Raw genomic sequence first — 26317 nt, 5'->3', positions numbered from 1 at the left:
AGCTGTTTAAGCTACACTCATCTGTACCCCCCAGGACTGAAACATGATCGATTGCCAGATAAGGTGTGAGACTATCATGTTCAGAAATGTCCCAATATGCCTTCCAATTCAAAGATCACAATAAAAGATCACAATGTGATCTATAAAGTACCAAGGTCTTTGCAGACACAAGTTTTAATATGTGGCAACGTAGCATATGCATCACATTATTAGGAAATAAATGTTAATGGAAACATAAAAGAAAATAAATGGAAAGTGAATTTTAGAGTCAGAATTGTTTAATCCCATACATCCAACACAAATATTTTGAAAAAAAACCCTAGTCACCAGAGTTTCTCATCAGGAATTTAATTCCCATGAGAGCTTTCTCTTTCTCCAAAGGTCTAACCCTTATTCAGTCTGGTTTATTTATGTTATTTTCAATTCCTAAACTGAGCATTTCCAAGTGCCTTGTTTTTAATGGTGTGTATTTGATTGGAATTTTGATAAATATGCACATATATCCATGTGTAGTTCTGCAAGCTTATATGCAAATATATGAAAAAATAAAATGTAGCTAGATAAAGACCAAGGGCTGGTCTCTGTTTCCATTGTTACCATTCTTCACCCCAAAATAGAATGTATTATGATATCTACAAAGTTTCTCTGTGGAATTGCCCTGGCTGTTGAAATAATGTGATATGGTATAGTGGCCATGGTGGTATTCAGTAAAAGGTTGGACTTGATAATCCTGGAGGTCTTTTTCAACCTTAATGATTCTATAATCTATGAAAATGATCCTATAATTCAAACAAGGGCAACAGAACTGGAGAAGGGTAAATCCAACATGCTAAAAGCATGGAATAAACCTGTTTCTTGGAGCACCCCTTACTACCATCACAGTAACACAGGCATCACTTCAGGATGCCCTTAACTCGAGTTAGTTCAGATTGCAGTGGGATGTACTGCTAAATCCTGCACAAATGCTCTCTGCCCTTAATCACAAAGTCCGTCTGTTGATAAGAGACACAGCAAAGACCTTTCTGGTGTTTCCAAAACATGTAGCCGGTGGAACAGGTGGTATTGAAGGTGTTCTGGGTGAAGGAAAGGACTAGCTCAGGCTGGCTGGAGCTGAGGAGATACTCAGCCTCCTTCAGCTTGGTGTGTTAAACAGAGCAGGAAACAGGCAAGGTGGCTCATTTAATGTCAGGGATTTGGGAGGCACCCTGACCACCAGGAACCTGGCTGCTACTGAGCACATCCAGTATCCCTTTATCAAAAAATCCTTATCAATTTAGATCCTCTGCATCATGCAAGGTTTCATACTGTGCCCTCCCCAGGGCATGCCTGGCTTTCTGTCCACTATCCCAGCTACCCCAAGGATCTTGTCCTTGGCCAGGATTTATGCTCAGAAGTGCTGAAAACAGTATGACCACTTTGTGGTTGAAGTTAGACCTTTGACAGCAAGCAACATTAACTCCTCTTATGCAGATATTTGAGGTAATTTTCCTCCAGACCAGGTTCCAGAATCTGTTACCAGCAAGAAGCTGTGAATTTTCTTAGAGCACAATACCTCTCTGACTGTGTACATGTGACAATGTGAACTTTCATCAAGTATTTGCTTAGCAAATAAGGACCTAATCAAGAGTCCATTGAAGTCAGTGGGAAGGATACTATTGCTTTTGCATCAGGCACTGAATTGCTCTCACATTGTCTCAAATATAATGTATATATTAAATGCTTTTTAAAATATTGCCCAAATATATAATGAAGGAAAAAATAATTTTTTCTTCTGTCCCAAATTTTAAAATAATTGGCTATAACTTCTTCATTACTGGGAAACACCATTTCATCAGTGAAAAACAGGGGACAGCAACAGCAAACATTTGGTTCTCGACCTTAGAAAACATTTGCCTGAAGTAAATCAGAGGCAAGCAGTGCATGAGTGTCTCTCCATCCAGGAAACAGCCTCACCTCGTCATCATTCAAAGCCTCACTCCTGCATCTCAAAGCACAGCGTATGCTAGAAATGGGAATATGCAAAGGGGCAAGCAGTGCTTTTGTTTCCAGATTAATTGAGGGCCTGAGCAACTTCCAGGTGAAGGCACTGTTTGTCCCTGTGCCTTTTTGTAGTGTGGCTAATTGATCTCAAGAAAAAAAAATTCTGGAGAGAAAACCAGAATTATTCAGAGTAATAGAACACTAGATTCAGATACAGAGCACTTAGTAGATTCCTAGTGCAGCATGCTTCTGTTCATGCCTAGCTGGAAAAACATTGATAATATTCCTTTAAAATAGAAAGGCAAAGCAAGGCAAGGCAAGGAAAGAAGGAAAGGAAAAAGGAAGAGGTGACAGAATTGTTAAGTTGCACAGTAACTATGTGAGATTATTTGTTTAAAGGTAGCTTCATTAATCTAAAAAGCACATTTTGCACATCACCCATTAATAGGTCTGTGGTTTCATATGCAGTTCAGCAGATTTTATTGCTGCAAAAGTGAGGAAATCTTTCTCCCCTCCATTCTTATATATCCTCTATCCTGACCATCCTCCTTCCCTTTCCCTCAGTCCTAGTGGTACCATCCCACCCACGTTCTGGCTCTGATCACACTTCTGGGCTCATGTAACAATTTGAAATATCAGAAAGCCCTTCATTGTTTTCTCTTGGCCTTGCTTCCTGTTACTTCACTAAATTAAACTGATAGGGCAGCGTCGACAAGTGCTGAATGCTAGCAGAAGGAGTGTGTGGCTAGGAACAGGGTGGACAGGCAGACACAGAGGGGGACACAAAACTTGTTTTGAGAAGTGGTGAGCTCTCTGTGAATGGAGCAGTTTAGTGAGCTGCACCCAGCTGGTGGTAGAACCTTCAGGACTCAGCTTTGCATAGAGAGAATAGTCCCTTGACTTTAACGGCTTGCTTCTGTTAACACCTATTTAGAAGTTGTTTGCAGATAGGCTAGTTATACAAGACCTCTTTGGAGTATCTGCAGAAACTCTCAGAATCACTTCTTTAAGGGTGAACATATCCTCTAAGCTCAGCTCTACTCTTGGATCATTCATAGAGGAACACAAGATGTTTGAATAGCTGCTGAGTGAAAAACTCTGCTGGCCTCCTTAATATTTTTTTCCCTGAATGTGCCCAACAAAGCACAGTGCAAATACATGAATGGTGAAGTGGCTGTTCAGTCTGTAGGCTTGTAGGAGCATGTACTTGTATGAATACAAACATTTTGTCCCAATTTGGCACAGGAAAAAAGAATACATACTTGGCAAAAATGGCATTTCAAAATCAAGATAAGTAACCTGAGACAACTGTTTAACATTACCTGAAGAGAGATGAAGAGAGAGGTAAGCATTGAGATTTTTTGCTTACATGTAGCCACATAAGGTCAGAACTATACAGTTTACCTCAACTAACCTACAGAGCATAGAGTCTCTCTGGGTTTGTAGAGGACAGAGACGTGTTCTGTGAAAGGGGTTAGTGTAATGTATGGTTTATTTATTTTGAAGTTTGTTCTTTGGGAAGAAAAATAGAAAGGCCCATTCTATATAAAACAGAATGGGTTTTCATTTGAAGATCATAGGAAGAGGCAGTGAGTAAAATATCCAAACATAAAGAGACAGAGAGACAGGTCTGGCTTTATCAGCTGGAGACAGACCAGGAAATACCTTATTAAACATCACCATCTACTGGATGCCAGCAATTGTTCCTTATAAAGGAAACTGTAAGCTTCTATACTGAATTAACTTGTCAGACAAGCTGATGCTTCCACACAGACCTGGCCCTGCTTTTAAAGTTATTGGCAGGGCAAGGTTTATGCATCTTTTCCATAGCAAGTTGGGAAAAGATTTTCAAAATTACAGAAACTCAGAAAGTTTAGGGTGATATAACAAAAGCTATGAAATGGCTAATAAGGCAGAATGAGAACCTATAAAAAGAAGGTGGGAATAGTCAGGCATGGAGGCAATAGCATCCTTTGGGTAATCAATTTACCTTCTTGTGGAATTTTTGTGTAGATACACAAAAATTCCTGATGGAGCATGTTCCTGATGGAGCACATGTTCCTGATGGAGCTGAATGATTCTCCTCCTGGGTAGTCTGTGCTTATTGCAGTTCCATATTAACTTTTCACTCTGTTGGCTGTATTTGAATATTTCATATTCAATATTTTTGAATATGAAATATTTTCAATATATTCAATATTCGATATTTTCAATATATTCAATATTTTCAATATATTTAATATTCAATATTTTGAATATTTCATATTCAATATTTTCACTCGGCTGATATTTCAAATACTGTTGTGATTTTACAGCATCAGGGCTGGCAGTTCACAGAGCTTGCTGGGGTCAAAAGGCACCAGTGCAGCCCTGCTATAGCTGTTGAGCTGGACTAGGTGGGCAATGAAAGATCCTCCTTCTTGTCCCCACTGAGAGCAGAAGTCTCCAGCCCCACACTGAAGGATGCCACTTCCCTTGCCTGGTGCCCTCCCTTCATTTCCACATCTTTGTCCACCTTCCTCTACAAGCACCAGAGAAGCCACAACATAAAGTGGCAGCAGTGGGTGATACAAGTATCCTCCTCTGTGGTAGAAGAGAGACAGAATGGAAAAGTGCTTTGAGGACCCTCCTCTTTCTTTCCCTTTGCTTTCTCTAACGTTTCACCTGGTTGCATGCACAAAACTGGTGACTCAAGACACCAGAAAGAAGCAAATTCTGTAGAGAAATCACTTATTGCTGACGTTTTAAGAACCTTGAGAAGGGCTCAGAAAAAAACTGCAAAGACAAAAAAAAAAATTCCCTTATCACTGAGTGATGTTCTCAAGCCATCATTACAGTTAATTTATCAAAAGGAATGATTCAATAATTATTGGAAACAATAAAGCTAAGATTTTGGAGGATGTTTCAATTTGTTTCAAATTGACCCTTTAATTTATATAGATTCTTATCTAAAGAAATTTTTGTGATAAAAATCTATTCTTGGATATATGCTTTCAAAAGGTGTTGCCAGTGACAGCATCAAATGCAGGAGCTCTTAGCTTAATGCATCGTTTTTTAATTTTTTTTTTTTAATTTTCAAGATTAAAATAACTCTCAAAAAGTAAACACTGAGATGTGGAAAGGACCAAAATAAATGGGAAAGCTATCTTGTTTGAATTGGTGCTGATTAAAACTGTTTCTTGCAAGGAGTCACAGAAAACCAGAAATGGAGTTTCAGGAAGAGCTAAATAGATTCATACTATGTCAAAGCAAAGAGAATGACAAACACTGACAGTTATGAAAAATTAATTTATTATATCCCTGTGGAATACTGGTAGGTGCCATACTTTACTTTTATGGTACTATCAGCATATTTGGAAAGAAAGAGTTGTTAGAGGCTACCAAAGAGTCCTGGCATCAATACCGTATCAGGGCTTCTGTGTAGTTCATTTGTCTGGGGAGGATATGAGGTGAAACAGTTTCCAACACTTAAGTAAACATCATGCAGGATTACACAGGAACAGATCAATAACAAATTGTATTTCTATTGCTGCATTTATCTTCCAAACATTTTGCAGTTCAAAACAGAGAACCCCTCAGGCAGATTGTTGTTAATGGCAAGTCACACTGATATGAATAAAGTTGAAAAATGTTTTGTTTTCATGTGCTGTGTTGGCAACAAGGAAAAGAAAACACTGCAGCAAGATGAAATGGTGCAATACCTGAGTGCTGATAGAAAAGATATTTTACATGTAAGTTATAGAAACAAATAATTCTGGTGTCCTACAGAGCACATGTATCTGATCATTTACTCCAGGCTATACAACAGACTGTTGAATTTTGGTGGGATTACATCATTACAAAATTTACCTAAAACTAAGCAAGGCCCCTTAGGCTCTCAGTAGAGATCTAGAAGGGAAACAGATTTGTGAGAAGATGATCTGTTCACTGGGTAATGTGCCTGGTATGAATTAGCTCTGAGAGACACGTTTTCTTCTCCACTGGCTGTAAAGGGAGACTGAGGTGAACAGATTAGACTAAGAAAACTAACTCTGAGACAAAGTTAGGCAAGAGGTGCTGCATGCTTCAAGTACAAATTATAGAACCATGGATTAGTTTGGGTTGGAAGGGATCTTTGAAACTCATGTAGATCAATCCTCCTGCAATGTGCAGGGGCATCTCTAACTGCATCAGGCTGCTCAGAGCCCTATCCCATCCAGCCTTACTTTGAATGCTTCCAGGGATGATGCATGCACCCACCTTGGCATTCATTTTTGTGCATATATATATATGTAGGTCTCTGTGTGTGCACAATTTTTGAACAGGAAAATTCTAAAAAGCCAAATATACATGGATATATGTTTTAACAGTTCTACTTCATAATCAAATTTTATTCAGTAATAAGCAATATGGTTAGGACCATGATTCTCAACAGACATAACCCAGAACAATATTAAAAATTTCTAGGCACAAGCAATGCTGTAACATCCTTGGTACTTGTGGTTTCAGCTAGCCCAGTTCTATACCTGCCCCATCCTTTCTGTCTCCCAAAGGCTTAAATCATACATTCAGGTGGATTACTGACTCCAACAAGAGGAGTGGGGAAGGATTGTCCACCTGCCATAGCTTTTGGGGCCTGTGCTTTGCTTCAGCAGGATTACAAATGCTTGCTGCAGGGTGGAAACTAGCTGGTCCCTAGGCTGGACCCCTTACTCAGTTAATCCCTGTGTTGATGATGATGGATAGAACTCATTCGTGCCACTGAGGATATTCTGCCACCATAAGAATCCTGTACTTTAAGAACAAATAGCTACATATAGCTCCATAATTCCAAAGTATCCATGTTCAATGTCACACTGGATTTTGATGACAAAAGATTCAACACAACAATATGCAGCTGAGAAGTTTTATCATACAGTGGAAATACTGGTCATGGTGGACCAAATTGTGATCACTCGTGCCAGTGCTCAGGCCAGCCAAAAGTCAGAGGGTCAATGAGATTTTCCTGCAGCCTCAAACAAAGCCATTGGAACCAGATGCTGAACTGTCCCAGTGAGTTACAGTAAGAATCGTCACAGGCACGTGTGGTCAAAGCCATACATAGCATCACTTAATGAAGGAAAAAGGGAACATGGAAACAATGAAGAAATGTTGACTGGAGTAACCAGTAATGAAAGAAATAAATTTTACACAGTCGAGGGAAGAGGTGTAAGCAGAACAGCAGAAAGTTTGGGCTAAATGCCATTTTTGATTCTGGGACCCTCCCACAAGTCTGCCTTGGGTCTGAAGTCCATCATTTATTCTTGTGATGAGGTTTTTGGCCTTTCAGCAGATATGGGCACACCATATTTGTTAAATATGGATTTGATAGATGATAGCTGGTCTGACAATGCATCTCTGCAGGAGTGGAAGTGGTCATATTCTGCTGCTTTGTAGTGCTGGTGGTGTCAATGACTTCAGGTGCAACAGAAGACTGGAAGAGAGTAGAAAGGAAACAGCTGTTCACGAGCTTTGTGTTTGTGACAGGCCCAGCAGTACTTGATGGCTCAAAGAATGCTTCACAATTCATCCAATATAACATTTCAGGGCTGCTTGCTACCACAAGTCATACTACAATTTCCCAGTCCTTATCTGCAACAGCACAACACCTAACGTTTTGTTTTAATGCGAATTTATTAAAACAGTAGATGTTGCAGAGATCAGACTAGATTTCCTCCTACTCACAATTTTGTTCTCTGGAAAAAGCAAAGACCACTTTCTGTGATTCTCTCCTGCCATCTCTCAGTCAGCATGCTGAAATGGAGCAAAGCAAAGCCACGTGTGCCAGATGAATGTACAAAATGAAGATGTTTTGCTCCATCACCCACAAAATTACACTGGGAATTAAGGAAATACGGACAGTGACAGATAGTGCCCAGAAGGGTCCCACCACTGGCCCTGCGATTGTCAGAGGCAGCTGCGAAGCGCAGAGCGCCCGTCGGAGGGGAGAACAAGGAGAACCTTCTGCCCTGGTGGGACGAGGGGACCCGGCGGCCGCCCCTTGCCTCGGCCGCGGCGCGCCGGGAGCTGCTCCCGACACCGGCCGGAGCCACCGCCGCCGGGAGTTAATCATTAAATCCCGGCAGATCCGCTCCTGGCCGGCTCCCCCGAACCTCCTCGGCCTCCAGCCGTGCCCTGTCCCCTTCTGGCCTGACCGAGCGCGGCGGCGGGAGGGGAAGCGGAGGCAGGGACGGAGACACCTCCCCGCCGCCGCCGCCTGCGGGCCCGGTGCGAGGCGGAGCCCCGGGGCGGGCGGGCCGTCCCTGCCCGCTCGGAGCCGTGTCGCCTCCCTGGACGGCGACCTAGGGCACACCTGTCCCCCGCCGCCGCCCCCGCATCGCCTCTCCTCCCCTTCACGGCGGCGCTTGGCCGACGCCGTCTACGGCCGCGGTGCAGAGCCCCGGCCCACGCCTCAGCCCCCGTCCGCCCGCTCCCGTCCCCTCCCGCCGCCCATGGGCGCCGCCCGCGCCGCGCCGGGGCAGAGCCGGCGCCACTGAGAGCATGGCCAAGGGACCCGAGCAGGGCGACGCCTTCCTGCGCCTCCCGGCCGCGCAGGCGGCGCCCGCCGAGGCGCAGGAGGAGCGCTACGCGGGGCTGCTGGGGCCAAGCTTGCTGCCCTGCGCCCGGGAGGCGCTGCCCGAGCCGCCGCTGCCCGCCGGCATCAAGGCAGGTAAAGGCAGGGGAGCCGGCACCGCGCCCTGCTCGGCCCGGCCGCGGCGGGCAGCGGCAGCGCTGCTCGGGCTCCGGCGGGGACGCGGCTGTCGGGTCCATCCCTCAGCCCGCGGCGGGCTGGGCGGCGGGCGGGAGGGGGCGGCTTGTGGCGGGACCGTAACGATGCCCTTGGGCCTCTCTTCTTGTCCCCGCGGCGCTCAGAAACACGCCTCGACAGCGAAACCCTCTCCTCGGAAGAAGAGGATGCGGATGCTCGCGACGGCACGCTGACAGCCGCCGACCAAAGCCCGTGTTCGAAAAGGAGCATCACGCAGATCATGAAGGACAAGAAGAAGCAGACGCAGCTCACCCTGCAATGGTAGGACTCCAGAGAGACCCCCGTTGCCCGCCCTGGGGGCTCCAGGACCGAGCCGGCGTGGCCGTCACACTCAGAGGGACCCTTCTCTAACAGCTGAGCCGGCGAGGAGGGCGACATCTCTTTTAGAGAGAATTTGGGTTTTTTTCTGTTTTTGTTTTGCGGGTTTCTTTTGGATGAGCCTCATCTACAAATAAGGACACTCATCCCCAAATTTCTGAGTTTTGAAATTATCAAAGGTTTGTCACTTAAGTCTTAGTCAGATTCTCACACTGCGTGGCTATCAATGAAATGCATCATCAAAATGTAGAAAGGAAACATTATTTAAGAATTGCATTTGTGAATGACTGCCTTAATTATCCTTTAAGGTTGTCACAGTTAGATTTTCACTGTCTTATAATGCATTTCTTTTACATTACGTTCTCCCACCCATTTAGGCTGTAACTTTGGTTTATTTTATCTGGGGAAAAAAGTTAACCCAATAAGAGGTCAAATTCTGCAGACATTAATTGATAAACGTTTATATTAAAATACACTTGAAATTAGGGAGGAGGTCTGTTGAATTAAATGGGAACTTAATTACGAAATGCAGCCTGTCAATAGAGATATTTTTTCCTTCTAACTGAAAAATGAGACTAATCCAAATTATTCAGTTTCTTATTCTAGTTTACTTCTGAGTGTAAATAGTTAAGGATTTAAGTCTGGGAAGTCAGTGCAAAATTATTCAATATGCAGCATTTACTACACAGTATTTTCTTACAAATTTGTGTAATTTGAGAAACAAATTTATTGCACATCATCCAAGGAGTAGTGAACAATGTAAAATGATTAAAAAAAAAAACCAAACCAACAGGACAGAAGAATACCCAGCTCTTACTAAGGGTTCTCTTCAAGTGAAAACAGTCAGGTTTTTGCTTCAGTTTTAAAAATTTTACTTTAATGACCATCACTCAGCACTTGTATTCTGCAAACTGATTGGGAAGCTACACAGAAATTCACCTTCTTTAAAAAACACTGTTTTTTGGTTTTCCCACTGTGATCTGAAGCATTTCAAGGTCCAAAGTGGAAATTAAAAAGCAAAACAATGAAGAAAAGAGACATTAGCTCAGGTGTTGAGGATACAGAAGATGAGACAGAAGATGCAAGTCCAGGTCCCTGGTCTTAAATCCTTTCAAAGGACTGACTTAAACCCAGGTCTTTCATGTCTAGTTAGGGCTCTTCTTTTCAAACTAAGGCTGGCTTGTAGGTGATGATAATTTAGTAATTTAAATGAAGCAAAATTTGTCTTAATGAGTCTTGAAAAAGACTCATTAAGAACAGGAATCTGGCTCCAGGTTTTCCATATTCTGCATCTAGCCTAAGCATCGAGTGTGGAGTCTGTCTGTAGTGCCTGTCATGTTCAGGAGAAACTCATCTGTGTGCTCTGATGGAACTCTTCAGTAAAATTAAAAAAAGAAGAACAACCAAAAAAAAACCAGAGCAAAAACTGGAAAATGCAATCAGGAGAAATGGCATGCTGCTTCTTACTCTGGCAGTTTCTTTCTCTACACAGGCTGGAAGAAAACTACATTGTATGTGAAGGAGTTTGTTTACCAAGATGCATCCTTTATGCACATTATTTAGACTTCTGCAGAAAAGAGAAGCTGGAACCTGCCTGTGCTGCTACTTTTGGGAAGGTAATAAGCAAATGCCTTAATAATTTGTTAGATGAGTTGTTTGGAAGAGTCACAGTTTAGTACACCTGTGTAAGAATTCTTCTGAAATTCACATGCTTTCTACTGCTAACGTACATGGAATCAGACTAACTATAACTACACTGTCTCCTATGAAGGCATTTCTTAACATCACCTTTAGGAGATTGAAGCTGAAATTCCCTTTGATTTATTGTTGGTTTTTTTTTTAAAAAAAAAAAGGCATTTTCTCTGAGTGCTTCTTTTCTTTCCCTTTTTGTTCATGACATTAATAGGTTCTTTCCACCAGATCTGACATGGAGGACACTTAATAATTATACTAAAGGCAGTGTAAGGTGAGATGTGACACAGGCAATACTACTAGAAGGGAAAAAGAAATTAATAACACAAAGGGCTTTCAAATGAAAAATTGTTGATTCATCCTCTTTTCTACCCTTCTCTACAATTAATCCTGAAGTAATTTAATGTAAGAGAGATGTGAACTCTCCAAATTAAATCCTGAGTATTTAGTGAAACAGGAAACCAAAAATGCTTCAAGGATCATCTTTTTTTAAGCACTACTGATCTAGTAATTGTTTATACATAGCAAAATGCATCAATTTAATTAAATAATGGATTTAATGGATTTTCTGGTTCATAAAATGTTAATTTCCTATTTTATTCCTCTTGAACTGGATATACAAAAAAAGTGGATATCTAATTTTCATATACAGTTTCAGTATAAATGAGAAAGACAATACGTTCCATTTAAACATTATTTTGACAGTGATCTGTCTATTAGATATATCTATTAGATCTACCTCTATTACTGAGTTAATTTTTCAGATCACACTTTCAAATAAAAAAAAATAAATTTCATTCTAGTTGTTTGTCTTTGAAAACAGAATAGCTAGAGGGCTGAGTTTCCCCTGATTTTGTTTAAATCTCTGAAGCAAAAAATACAGTTGTACTTAAGGAACTTGAACATAATAGGATTCTGGTGAAGACAACTAGATTTTAAAATGTAATAGTGAAAACAGACAGGGAAAACAGGTGGGAAGACTGGAAATAGACAGAAAGATGGACAAGGATGGAAGAAAGCCTACAGTGTGAAACATGGCCTAATCGTTTATGTTGTGCCATAAGTGTCAAAAATGCTAATTCATGAACTACCTTAGACCATATATTTACACTACGATTTTTCTGTGAACAGATTGCTAAGAAAGCTTGCTAGTATTAGAAACTAATGCAGTTATTTTCTCTTTAGACCATTCGCCAGAAATTCCCTCTCCTGACCACAAGGCGGCTCGGAACAAGGGGCCATTCAAAGTAAGGCACGATTACCTGTGTATCTGCTTGTAGAACACATTTTAGGAATCAGCTGTATTTCCATGTCTCCTTAATATGTACTAATTGGCAGAGGAGTTTATTCAGATGGTACACTGCAAGTGATAACTTTCATGTACATGTTGAAACTGATACTCAAACTCAAGCTTTTAAGTTTGAAAATACTGCTGCATAATTTTTAAAATTAAACTGATTAAGCTTCTAAATCTTGTCATTGCATTTATAGACCCATGCATATGTTGCAAATATATGTCAAAATATTAGATATAACAATCATTTATAATACATGTCTTTTTATAGCTTCTCATCTTTCCATAAATAGTGATTTTATTTCTCCTTTGCAAGCCTAACGACTTTCATTGTGATCTCTATGTAACAATAAGGGTTCACCTAAATAGACCACCAGAAAAAGCATTGTTTTAAATTGAAGTTAAGGTATACTTCTGCTCTTTGTTGTGGGTATTTTATAAAACTTTGAAAAGTACACCATCTATAGTGCAGTCGTTTCATAAATAATGTATCCTATTAATTTGTATATTTGATCTGTAGAATATTAGATTGTAGGAATAGATCATAGACAACTCTATATCATCTGGTGCTAAAATTTTTATTAGTTCTGGTTCTGGAATTATGCTTTTGGCCATGAATAATTTAGTGTAAAACTGTTGTGAAGAGTTGTAATACACATTCCCTCACATCCATTTTGCTAATGAATAAAATAGAAAACCAGAATAATGATAGAAATAGGAGAAACTCAAAACATTCTGTTTGTTTGGGAAAACTCTTTATTTTGAGCTACTTAGCCTTGAAAGACAAAGTTGCTGTTGTCTTTCAGTAGTTTATAAGCAAAAAAAAGGAGACTGAAAAGAAAAAAATCTACAAGTCTCATTTTCCTAAGTGCTTTGCAATATACTAGAAATGTCTGAAAGATAATTTTTTTATTTTCATAGTTTTGGGAGGTTATTAAATGTTGTTATACTTGGTTTTCTTCCTGCCTTAGAAATGCAAGAAAGAGCTAGTTATCTCACCTTAGTTTAGCTGAAGAATGAGATGTCATTTGTGAATTTTAGGTTTTGTTGCAGAAAAAATGAAGGTGGGGAAGAATTTAAATTCCAAATTTTTGCAAAGACACTCTATTTTTTGAGCATGTCTCAAGCATTTTAAATAACCACTAATAAAAAATAAAATCCAAAGGAAATAAAGTCTTCATAGAACATTATTCTTTTTTGTTTGGTTGGTTTTTTTTGCTTTAACCGAGGATAGTTCTTGCATAGTGTCTCTCACCGTCTTAAAGATTTGTAATCCATTCACCTCTTTTAGGAGACAGTACACAGTCTGCAATGTATAGAGGAAAACTGGACCTGATGTTCATATCTCTTTTTGTAGGTGATCCTGAGTAGAGGTGTTTTTAGGAGAGCAACTATTAGAAAGGTTATTTATTAGGGAAAAGAGGGATTTTATGTATTGCCTGGTGTGGTGAACTTAGGCTGTGGTTACAGGCATAAGATGATGTAGACATAGCTTTGCTGCTGGTGTTCTGTTTAAGGTTTTAAGAGATCTGGCATTCACAATCTGTGCAGGAATATTTGACAATGTTCTAATTCATCAGTGCTGTGGTGAATTCTTAGTCAGGTACATAACCCAACATATTTGGTGAACTACTTATTTACAATGAATGAGATAATGCAAGGGAGAAGTCTCCCTCATGCTCATTATATACTTGTTCTGACATAACTAACAGATTTGATAGACAGGATCCAATGAGGATCCAAACTTCCAAACATGTCCTGTGTCTGCATGATTTAAGCACAATAAGTCAACCTTTATTAAGTAAATGAGTATGTTCCAAATGTGTATATAGCTACAAAAGTGATTGTATTGGAACATGTGTCACTGTAGTCCCCTTTTCTCAAAGACATGAAACAATATTAATATAGAAATAATGCATGCCCAACATTTCTTTGGCAGATTCCATATCCCTGTTGACCTTGTTGGTATTATGTGCCATATTTTCATATGGATTAACTGTTCTTGAACAATTTCCTCAAAGAACTGAGGCATCATCAGGTTTTGTTTGAACATCTAGCACTTGTTCTGTATTTTTTCATCAGTTTTCCTCAGAGGCTTTTCCTATTCAATTCTCGTTTCTGCTACGATGCACTTACCTTGATCTTGCTGTGCTAAAAAGGACCTCACAAAAGGCACAATTGACAGTATTTCCAGTTCAGAGACCAAATATAGCAGCAAGTAGTCATATAGAAGTGTAAGTATAATAGAATTGTAGAGGCATAGAATGATAGAATGGTTGGGGTTGGAAGGGGCCTTAAAGATCATCTAGTGTAACCCCTGTGCCACAGACAGGGGCACTTTCAACTCAGCCAAGTTTCTCAAAGCCCCAGTCTTGAACACTTCCAGGGATGGGAGATCCACAGCTGCTCTGAGCAGCATTTGCCAGCGCCTCAAGACCCCCACTGGAAAGAATTCTTTCTTAATATCTAATATTAAGATATTCTATCTTAATATCTCATCCAAATCTACCCTTTTTCAGTTAAATGATCTCTGATAATTAATTTTGCTATCTGTGGTGTTGTGGGCCAAGTCCCCCTCAGAACTACAAACTCCCAGAGGAGTAAATGAATTTCTGATTTCACCAGGTAGCAGTTAGTCACACAAATGTTATTTACAGAAGTATTTCCATTAAATAAAGTTAAGGGACTGTTCATCAGTTTCAATAAATTACTATTCTTCTCTTTTTAGAAGAGAAGCATGGACTCTATCTAGCATGGTCTCTAAATGTTACAAACTATTTCTGAGTCACTGGGACTAGTAGGAGAGTTGTTACTAGCAATTAAGTCATATTTTTTAAAGCACAGTAGTGTAGTGACATGATATTATTTCTGTCACTGCTATCTTTATTACCACATAATGCTAGCAGGAGCAGTATTAGCACTCACTATTCCTAGCAGTGATGTTTTATACAGGCAATATTGCCCTGGAGCTCTGATCATTGTCCAGGACTCCAGATGCTGCAAAATCATAATAAGGAAGAAGACAATTCTTCTCCAATGGAATAATTGTTCTTAAATTTAGAGAAAAGTTAACACCCTGGGGAAAACAGTGCCTTCCTGGATGCTGCAAGCATACACAGTAATCTATTGGTAGGGCCTGTCTGTGATCAGAAGAAAGCAAAGAAAATAATTTCCTTTTCCCATCATCTTCAAGGTGGTGGAAATTGTTTTTCTCCCACTCTGAAACAAGCTCTTTCTGACATCCTCATGAGCATGAATGGAATTTGAGGAAAAGCTCCTGCACTAACATAAGGAATACAGTTGCTGTTGTAAGGCGTGAGATACACAAATGTTAGTTTTTCCTCTGTTCCCAAAGAGCATTTGTCATCTCTAGTTCAGGGCAAAGGATAAACTTAAAACTGAGTCTGATGATCCCTAGAATTCAAGTCAGAATCTCTCTTTCTCTGTGTTTACATCCAACAACCCATTAGTGCAAAAGTACTTAAATTCATTTAAACATTTGGCCAAGAAGGTCCAACACATTGGACACAATTTTGTTAACAAGATATGTTAGTCTCTCATGCCCATGCTAATCACTCTACATAGCTGAAAGTAAGGGAAATTTTTTGTTTTCACTCTGCTGAGCGAAAGAAGATGCAGCACTATAAATACTGCAAGCTGCTCTCTTAGATTAGTGTTTCATAAGAAACAGTTCTCTGTTCTGAAGCCACCTTTTTGCATTTTGAACATACCATGGTCAATGCTAGAACTCAGCTGTAACTTTCATAGTACACAAATCACCTGAAGCAGCAATTTGGGAAAATGTAGAAACTGCTCAGTCCAAACACACAGTAGGACTATTTGAGCTCAAGTTACAATTTAATTTCATTGTAGACTTTGATCAATGATGAATCTTAGCTTTTATCCATCATGTCTGAAAACTATTATCTTATTTATTAGGAGTGATTTAGTGGGTTAATAAAACTGATATGGCAGCTGGCCCTGTGATAAGAAGTTATTGCAATTCCCTGAACAGCTTAAGCCTATCATTTCCTTATCAGCTATCATTTGTGTCAGTGTATGCTAAAATCAGAGCTACAAGTTGTGTAGGAACATATGTTACGACAAACCGCTGAAATTAAAAGAGGAAAGTAGTTCAGCTTGTTTCATAAAATGTTTGTTTCAAAAATTGAGAGTAAATTCCTTGTAGTAATTGATTACATTTTGTTAATTACACAATAGAAATAATAAATAGTAAAATACAAATATACTGAACATACACATAAAAATATGCACATAAAGAGATGGAAGGCATTTGAAGATGTATGTTAAAGATGTTGTCAATGTGTCTGGTATGGGTATACTACTCTCAACAGAGAGTCCAAAATAAGCTATTCAACTAACAGCTTGTAAGAGAATAATAATCTTTATACCCTATTACTCTATGGAGGGTGCCAAACAGAGCTTGAAAAGTAAAATAATATTATTTTTAATAGTTTCTCTGTTGTGAATGGAAAGCTCTGGTTTTTAGCAGTAAAAGTTCAACTACACATTAGTGAAGAAAAACAGAATGATTCCTGCTGTGCTTTTAATACACATGGAATATGTACTGAAAATATCTATTCTCTACATAACAAGCTGTCTCAGTGAGCAATTCTGATAGCCTGGGACGTTCCAGCAGAACGAGTATGTTGCATACCACTGGTTACTTGAGAATCTAAATCATACGACAGTTCCTGTTCCTTGCCCAAATATATTAATATTGAAATAGATGTGAAATATTCTAGATATTGAATCATAACTTTGTAAAGAAGTAATGCTTTTCCTTGCCTCTGGCCCACTCCAGCCTTAACTGGAGGGAATGCCAAATTTATGGTGAAAGTGTAAAGGTCTTTATTTTAGAATTTTAAAAATGGCATGTGATTGAAGCTAGGAGATTTAAACTGTTGGAATGAGACGTGGGCAGCTGCTTGCTCAAATGGCCAATGACAAATGGACAGATAACATTGTTAAAGAAGCAGTCACAACTCTATTCTGTTTTTCGTCCTGTTCAATGGACACCCTTTGCCATATGAAGAGTAAGTAAATGCTCTCATTTCAAAGAATCCGTACCTGTTTTTTTCAATACCTCTTGTGTCACTGTAAGGAAACAGGGGAGACACTTTTAGCTTTCCTAGGGGTTGACAGGTGCCACAGTGATCTAGCAGTGTTATGTAGACTCACCAGCTTCAGGAAAGCAGTAAAAGCAATGGTGCCATATTCTGTCATGTTTCTTGGCTATAAAATCCTGAATGCACACAACATACTGTCCAGAAACAGAAAAATTATTTCAGCTGAGATTGTTGCAGCTATTTAGGCTAGGCAAATATATCATCCTAATGAACATTTTCTTGGGCGTAATTTGTATTTAATGCCTTTAACCAGCTTTGTAAATAAAAAGCACGTGAGGATTTTGTTCTTACCTGTGATAGTTCCATACAAGATCAAACAAATATTGTGGGTTTTTTTTTTTAATGGTCATCACCCGGAAGAGCAGATATGAGATGAGATTGACAGTTATGTTGATATGTTCTGTGAACTATTTGCTGGGGCTTTGTGTCTTAAGAATGCATTTATTCAAGCTTTTGGGGAGTTTGAGTGAAATTGGTGCAATGTGTTGCAAAGTGGTACTTTGAAGCAGCTCAGTTAAACCAGCTGCCATGGTACTTTCAAGCTAATAATAGTAAAAAGCAAATGAACCTTTGTATTCTATCCATAACATTCTTAGACAAATTTGGTTTAACATAATCAGTTTTTAAATCTATTGAGTGGAATTTATAAGATAGGGCCTATCAACTTTGATAGATGAACTCAAGCAAACTTTGCTATGACTGGTAAGGAAAGAGCTGCCCCCAGCTTGCTCTCCTGCCCTTCTCTCAGAGGTCACTTATTTTGTAGCAAAATCTGTGGAAAGCAATAAGTAGCTACTGCACAGCCAGTTTTCTTAGCATCAACACAACATTTTTTGCATCTTTGGTGTCTTTGGTTAAGGTGTTGGGTGTGAGCACTGCAAAGCCTGAGCAATCGGCATGTTTCCTTTTTCAGTCTCTATTGGGGAGCAGTAATCTCCAGGAGAGCAACAAGGGAGACAAATGTGGATGCAAAGTGCCTAAATGGCTTAATAATCTAGAGTTAGTCAGCCTACGACCTGACAGAAGAATGAATGAATGAATGACATATTATCATTATTAGTCATAGGTGACTGAACGCTAAGTTATAAGGTGCACTGGCAAGCTATTTTCAACTAAGAAAGGCTCTGAGGGACTGTAAATGTAACGGTGGCAAGCGAGATAAAATGAACCCGATAGATCAAACCCAGCACCCTTTCAAACAAATGAAGTAAAGTGTAACAGAAGGCAGGTTAGGGAAAAGAAATGTAACATGTTTCTGGGTTTTCTGTTCTAGCTACATTCTTCTCGTAAGAGAAAGTATATTAATTTTAACCCTTGAATTTGGATCAAATCATGACAGTACTCTTTTCTATGAGACTAGATTTTGTTCTGTGTCTATGAAAGGAATTGTTAGACCCTGTTTAGAAAAGTTTTCAGAAAGCGTTTAAAATCAGTCTGACAGCTTCCTTTACTTTCAATTTGGCAGCTTGGTTTACTTGACATGTCACTCATAAATGCTCCTCTTTTCTTTTTTTCTCTCTTTTTTTTTTTTCTCTTTTTTTTTTTTTTTTTTTTTTCTGCAGATATCACTATTATGGAATTGGCATTAAAGAAAGCAGTGCATATTACCACTCTGTGTATTCTGGAAAGGGCTTAACCAGGTAAAATAACTTCTGAGACTTAATCAGTGAAGGTGTAGCTATAATATTCCCTTAGGAAGGTATATGTAGGACTCTAATTTTTGTTTCTACCAGAACTAGAATTGCTGGTTATCTCAGTGTTTAAAAGGTTGATCTCTATATTTTGATAGAGTCTTCCAGTTTGACCCCACCCAGTCTTTGTAGATCTGTCAACTTTTAACAGCAGAACATTTGTTCAAGTCTATATGAGGGAGCAAAATCCCATTTCCAGAACACTTGTCTAATTTTGTTTGCCAGTGTGTCACCCTGTGAGTTCTTTCCCCAGGACAGCTTTCCATTGTGAAACGTTTAGGGAATGGTGTGAAGCTGGCACCTGTGGGGCAGGAGGGAGGGGTCAGTGTAGATTAATATTTACAGGTCCTTTAACTGGCTAATATCAGTTTAAACCTAACCCAGGAAGCTCTAATTATATTTATTTAAGGGACAGCTAGCAGGATCAATACGTTACGATAGCTGCCTGTTGGTTTGCCAAAGATTAATAGTTCGTAAAACAAATGTTTCTGTTCACATATGGCTTGAATGATGGCTTTCATTGTCTGTGGCAGTATACCTGGATAAGTGAGACTCTGAGAAAGGAAAGGAATAAATGAGTTTATAATCACACATAGAAAATTCGACTGGTGGCAGATTTAGCTCATATCCAAAGAGACCTTTTCTAGGCAATAAGACAAGTGTACAAATTGAGGGTAATAATGCCAATAATGCTTAAAAAGGGAGGGTTCACTCCACAGCAGTACTTAGGGTGAAATAGATTAGAATATTCTATTTATTTGTCTGATATGTTTCCAGAGCTGTGGAGGTGTTGCTGGTACACAGTGTATTTTTCTTTCATAATACAGAATTATCTTAAGCAAATTGTTCATTTTGTTGTCTAAAAGACAGTTATTTTCATTTAAAAGGATATAATAATTCTTAGTCCTCAGCTTTATGTCAGGCAGGTACAATCTAGTAGCAATGAGTGCAAAGAAAGTGGAGGATCTGCAAAATTCCCCACAGCCAGGTTTCTGAAGGAATACACTCACATGAAGATGGCATATATACTCTCTAAGATTTTCAGAACTACTCACTAGATTCACTAATTAGGAACCTTTTATTTCTGTTAGGACCTGTATGAGATGTGGAATTTTCAGGGTCCAGCAGTTCAGCTGCCTCCCTATCTGAATTAAAGCAGAAGCTCAGATGCTCATTTTCTGGCCCATCACAGTAGCTGGGTTTTTCTGTGTGAACAGAATGGTGCAGTTGCATGGGGTTAAGAACAAGCCTCTGATAATGAAAGAATCAGGCAGCGTAGGGATTCAAACTCCCAATTCCTAGCTGCTGCATATAGTGATCCATAAATCTGTCCTTTACGTCTCTTCTAGTCCTTGAGGCTCTGGAAGAGCAGTGCTAGCAGATGCTGCCTCTCATTTTTGCTGTACATGCAGTACATTTTGCTGAACATGTGGAAATCCAGAGTCCAAAACAAATACATCTAGCCTTGAAGTTAATTAGATCCACATTGTAATCAGCTGAGTGATGCCTTCATTTATACTTAACTCTCAACGCAAGGGAACTGTCTAGGTAACATATGCTGGATTGTCATGTGGTGGGAACTGTCAGGCACCTGTGCCAGGCCTGGGCAGGAAGAATTCCACAACTGCTCAGCCTCTGGATTTTGAGAGCATCTCAGAGAGCAGGAAACAGCCAGGGAGCATCTCAACAGCAGGAAACAATGATATTGCCACTAATAATTATGAGACTTCATATTGCCCACAGTATCTTATCAGTTGGCAGCTAGTGGTACGGGAAATAACAATAATCAAACAACATTTATCATTATACTGATCCATTAGAATCGCTATTATTGCGCATTCTCTACTTTAATAGTTATAATTTAAAATGTTCTTTCTGGTTTCTGAAACAAAGGGTTGTCTGATAGTCCAATGACTTCATTGGCAATCTCTCAATTGGACTCCTAGCAGGACATTCACTATACAGCAACATATGTTTGCCAGTTAAGGAATCTTTTATCTCAGAAATGTATGTCATTAGATCAAAATAGTACTGTAGTGAAAAAGAATAGGAAATCATGATTTCTTAATTTTTCCAAGAAATGTAAATTTTTTATTTTTATATATATATATATACTTTTTCTACTCTGAATTTATTAAGTTCTATTAAAAACTGCATGTATTTCTTTATAAAGGCGTTATGGACTTGCACCTATGCTACCCTTTTGCTGTTTGTGAAGTGGCAAAGATCCAAAAAAACCCATGAAACTGGATTTTATACCTTAGTGTTTAGTCAGTGGTCTTAACCTTCATGTTTTATAAGACATCAGTAGGTTTCCTGTTATTCCTAGTCATTTGAAAATCAGTGGAAGAAGTTAAGGAAAAAAAAAACATTAAAAACCCATAAAAAACTGTAATTGAAGTTAGAAAAATGTGATAATTTTCTAATAGATCATACATCTATATAATCTCTACAAATGTTCTGCCTAGGAAAAAAATAATCAAATGTGTTTACTTTCAAAGGTTTTCTGGAAGCAAGCTAAAGAATGAGGTAAGTGCTGTAATCTGTTTCCTTTTACTTCTGTTACAATACAAGTATTATGTGACCTGTGGTTTCCTTCACATTTCTTTCTTTGAAAATTGCAACATTATTTTTCATTAAATTTTATACTGCATAACCTTTTTTAACAAAGCTGAGTATTTTTTCCCTCTAAATATTCAAAGAAAAATAAGATTGGAAAACACCTTTTAGGGCTCCCATTGCAATCCAGTTACCCATAACTGTATTAAAGCAAAGGATCAAGCTCCAGCTTTATTTGTTTTACATGCTACTTTTGCAGGAGGGCTTTTTCAGAATCTCGTATGTCTGATTGGAAGCTGAAAAGATTTTTTTTTTAATGAACAGAGATTTGTGTCTCCTAGTCAGTATTGCCTTCTTCTATTTTTTGCTCTTCATGACATTTTGTTCTTATGTCTTTTTGCTGCTTTTGCTTGCTGGATGGGACAAATAGCAGCTTTGAGTAACTTCTTATCAGCCTTATAGCCTTCCACTGTACTTGTTCTGATTTTAATATCTTTAGAGTAAAATAAATCATAAAGTCTTGTTTGCAATTGCTATTGGAAATATCCCTTCTGATGAACCCTAGAAAGGGATCTGCTTTGTTGGTTCTTGTTCTCCAGCCCCCCTCAAGTAGTCTACATTTTTATTACTGTATACTATGATATAGTCACTGTCATTCTGGTCATATTAATAGTAGAAAATTATGGATTATTGTACATTAAAGGTTAAGGGTTGCTCACAGTATTTTTATTTGGGGCTGAGTTCAACTGGCATGGAATATCCTGCATCCATATTATTATCTCCTGAATCTGCATAAGGACATAGGGACATCTCTGCTACATTGCCACAAAGAAATGTCTCTAATGTGAGGTACATGTTGAAATATGACTGGAGGTGTTTGGGATACTGCTAATTGGCACAGGCCAAAAGAATGCCAGAGGCCATTCTGAGTGATACACTTCCAGTATTGCCTGGGAATGTTTCCTGACACCATTTAATTTACTAGACTAAATATACCTTCTGTGATCAACTGATACACAGCAAGCCTTTCACCTTTTTAATTTCCAGATAAGCAACTCCTAGCTGATAGCAGACATTTTTATTTGCCCCTGAGAGTGTAGTTTTGCTCTATTGATTTTCATCCCCCTTATTACCATTATCTCAAAGCCATCCATGTCTTTCAACATGACCTCTTGGTCTTTCTCTGTTGATGATTTCATTAGCTCATGTCAACCAATTTGATCTATGAAATGTTCAGTCAGATCAGCCCCAAGTCTGATCTTTGGGAATTTTCACTTCAATCCCTTTTCAACCCAGTAGTTTCCTTGTCAACAGAACTTGTTAGCATTTCAGCCAGAGTCAGTTTCTTAAATATTTTTTCATTCTTTTACTAATCCCCACTCTCACCAGCATAACTGATCATTTCCCATGGTGACACCATGTCAAGTATTTCAGTGAGGTTCAGATAGATTAGATCTGTTGCATTTTCCCTGTTCAGATAATTGGCTATCTTATCAAAAAAAGATAGTGCTATGCCATGGGATATCCCCAACATACTCATGAAACTACTGAAGCATTCATTCGTTCAGGGTTTTGAGATGGAATATTTTGGGTTCCTTTGGCATAAATGAATGCATATTTTCTTCCATCTCTGATATGGCATTGGCAGTCTGCCTTGGAATTGACAATCCCACAAATCTGTCTTGTAATCTGTCTTGTTTCTGACCCAGAGTTCCTCTGTTCTCCCAGAAAAAAAATGTTCACAGATAAGTTGGTGGAAATAAATGAGAAAGGGCACATCATTGTGAGTTCTTGATTGTCTAGCTTGATATCGTCTGAAATTATTCAGGCAGGTCTTAAGAGAAAAAAAGTCTTTAATGGTCAAAACTGAATTATAATAATCTCAATGCACTGAAATTTTGGCATTATATTTTCATTAGTGTGAACAGGTGATAGATACGTCCTTTTTCATTTGCTTGAAAGTACATGCAATTAGGGATTCCAAAAAGATTTACAACAATTGCATAAGGTGTAATTCTCAGTGGGAACTTAAAGACATTGAAAAGATGTTAAAGCACTGATTGTCTAAATATACTGAGTAAATGGCATTTGAATGAACACTTATTGAGTGCCAGGGACACTGTTTACTTCTGGTATGTTTTATCACATTTTCTAGTATTCTCTCTGTAGGGGGAGATATCAGCAAATTCTTTTATCTAAACCAGTTAGTGCACCATTAGAGTCTGTATGGTTAATTAGGCAGATAATATTACTGTCATTATCTTAATGTTAAATGGCCATTAGAAACAGATGGCATTAAATTGAAAGGGCAAGTGGCAGCAGGTTAAAATATTAAGCCTAGAACTGAGGCACAGTTAAACAAGTCCATTAGCAAGTTAAAAAACATTGCCGATTATCTTCTCTTAAACCTCCCACCACAATCACTGCCTTTTTTTAAAATGAACAAATCCCTTTTAATCAGAGCTTTTAATATATTTCATGGGTAATTGCATAATAAAATCATTAGAATTACTCCTGTTAAAAATACCCTCCTTATTGTGTGATAGGCAATTATAACACTATAGAAGTATTGACATGAAGAAGTACTAATGTTTCTAAATTTCTGCAATTTCTTTTACTTAGAGCTTTATGTGTATTTGAATAGTAGATAGCACAGGCAAAATTAGTTTACATGATGTATACTTTTGGTTTTTTGCTGTATGTTTTGTCAGACATATCACCCTATAAAAATAGGGCTATATTTATGTTGCATCAGTCAGTTACAGGTATGGTTTTCTGAATTTAGTATTTGAGAGAATTTCACTTGAAAATGGCCTCCAATTTATAAGTCAACATTTACAGAAAAATAGTCACATTTGCACACTTTTACACTATATGTTGCACTATATACCTACCATTCCCACTTCAGTGAAATCTACCTGTAGGTAAAGAGGCAGGAAAAGGTCACTTCAAGTTCCATTCAAATGCCTTATGCAAGATCATAAATTTCATGCATTAGTACAGAAGGAGTTTGCACAAAAGTAGTAAGATTTTCCACAGGACTTTCCACATTGACTTTACATAAGGACTGGTCAGGCTAAAATAGAACAAAGGGTTTAAGCCAAATCGTCTTTTGATTTGAATGCAGTCCTATGAGAACAACTACAATTCAGCCAGTAAGGGCAGAACCATAAAACAGATTGTATTTTCTTCTCTTGAGGATGAGGGTTTCACCTTAATCATGGCATTTGAGACCTTAAGAGTGTTCTGTGGAGTTTAGATATAGACACACATTTAATAACCTTCCTGAGCTGGGGTCCAGATCTGGATAAGCATCAATATTTTTGAAGATTTAAATGAAGGCAAGTATTGTGGAACCTTGAAAGACTCATGAAGTAATATACAAGTTTAGCATGAATTTTTGGTTTCAGATGTAACAGTATTAGCTATTTCAATGTTCCTGTTTATTCCCTTCCATTTCAGGGTGGTTTTACTCGTAAATATTCTCTGAGTTCCAAAACTGGAACACTCCTCCCAGAGTTTCCAAGTGCTCAACACCTTTTGCTTCAAGGGTGCATTTCTAAAGACAAGGTAAAAAGTGAGCTCCTTCTCTTCTGTCTAAGAGATCAAAAATTTGCCACAGAATGTTTCTTCATATCTTAGCCTTTGAGGTATTGACTTGAAAGAGCCAGAAATGTCCATAATCAAACAGAGGTGACTGATTTATAGAGGGGGCAAACCTTTACTAACACCGATTAACCAGCTTTCCAATGGAAAGGTGGTTGAATTATTTACCTATTAACTGACCCAGTATTTTACAAACTGATGGTATGTAAGACAGGGAGAGCAAAACAAACAAATAACTGAGAGTTGTATTCTTTAAAAATGCCTTTGGATTTAAGGTAAATTTTGTTCTGATTAGAACAGAACAAATAATTCACAACAAATAGATGAATTTTACTGTCTTTCATTAATTACTTGAAAAGCAGCTGAAAATCTGAACATGTTTGGGGTTTTTTAAAATTACTTAAGTCATTCCTCAAATCAATACTTGGTATTACTTACCCTAAGGATAACTCTTCAGTTGGAAATACCTCTCATGTTTTAGGTCTTTGACTCTTTTACTGTGTGTTACGGTGTTACGTCTGTGTTGTTTCTTGTCCCCTTACAAGCTGCTACATTGTGCTAGAAATCCTCTGACAGACATTTTGAACTTTTCAATTTAGTCTTCAGTGCCGGTGATAATGGTGACTGGTTTGAGACATGTTATTTTGAGACCCCCTCCTCCTAAGCTTGTTCTGAGAAAGTAGTGAAGCCTAGCATTCCTGTAGGGAGAAGCTAAACAAAAGGAGCCATCTTAGCTAGAAACCTTACCATTCATAAAGAAAGCCCAAGAACTGGTATACTTAGTAGTGTGCACCACCTGCTGCTATAGTCTCCATCAGTGAAGTGACATCTCTCACATAGACAGCATTCTCATTGAATTTAAATCTGACAAATGTTTGAGGTTCCTTGGAGACCCAACACAGCAGTATAAACAAACTGATTTTTACTGCTCCAACAATGGAGAAAAACTGGCAATTCATTCTCCCTTCATTTTTGGCTCAGCAGCATTGTGCATGATTGCCTGGGGGCAGACATGCTGAGTTATGAGGAGACTGTGGGAAAGATGAATTTCTGTGTATCCTGAATTCTCTTTCCTTGCTGCTCTTTTCTCATTTCTTGTTTTCTTATTTCCTGTTTTCTTTTCATACTGCCTTTTCCCTCCTTCAGCTTATCTGACCAAAGGTTATTGAAACTAAGATATTTAGGTACTCTTGTTGAAGACAGCCCATACATGAAGTTTGAGTCCTGCATTAAACTCTTA

The 26317-nt window shown here is 38.7% G+C and overlaps 1 protein-coding gene across 1 annotated transcript in view; it reads left to right on the top strand.

The window, feature by feature from the left end:
- The first annotated feature begins 8499 nt into the window (after positions 1-8499).
- RFX6 (regulatory factor X6) overlaps positions 8500-26317 on the top strand; it is a 33485-nt gene continuing 15667 nt past the window's right edge. Inside the window, exons 1-7 of the mRNA XM_036380549.1 lie at positions 8500-8668; positions 8872-9028; positions 10578-10701; positions 11963-12024; positions 18784-18861; positions 21414-21441; positions 24934-25041. Coding sequence (XP_036236442.1) covers positions 8500-8668; positions 8872-9028; positions 10578-10701; positions 11963-12024; positions 18784-18861; positions 21414-21441; positions 24934-25041 — 726 coding nt within the window. The remainder of the gene's footprint in view (positions 8669-8871; positions 9029-10577; positions 10702-11962; positions 12025-18783; positions 18862-21413; positions 21442-24933; positions 25042-26317) is intronic.

Source organism: Molothrus ater, chromosome 3, assembly GCF_012460135.2.
Source record: "Molothrus ater isolate BHLD 08-10-18 breed brown headed cowbird chromosome 3, BPBGC_Mater_1.1, whole genome shotgun sequence".
NCBI lineage: Eukaryota > Metazoa > Chordata > Aves > Passeriformes > Icteridae > Molothrus > Molothrus ater.
This window is presented reverse-complemented; position numbering and strand designations above follow the sequence as displayed.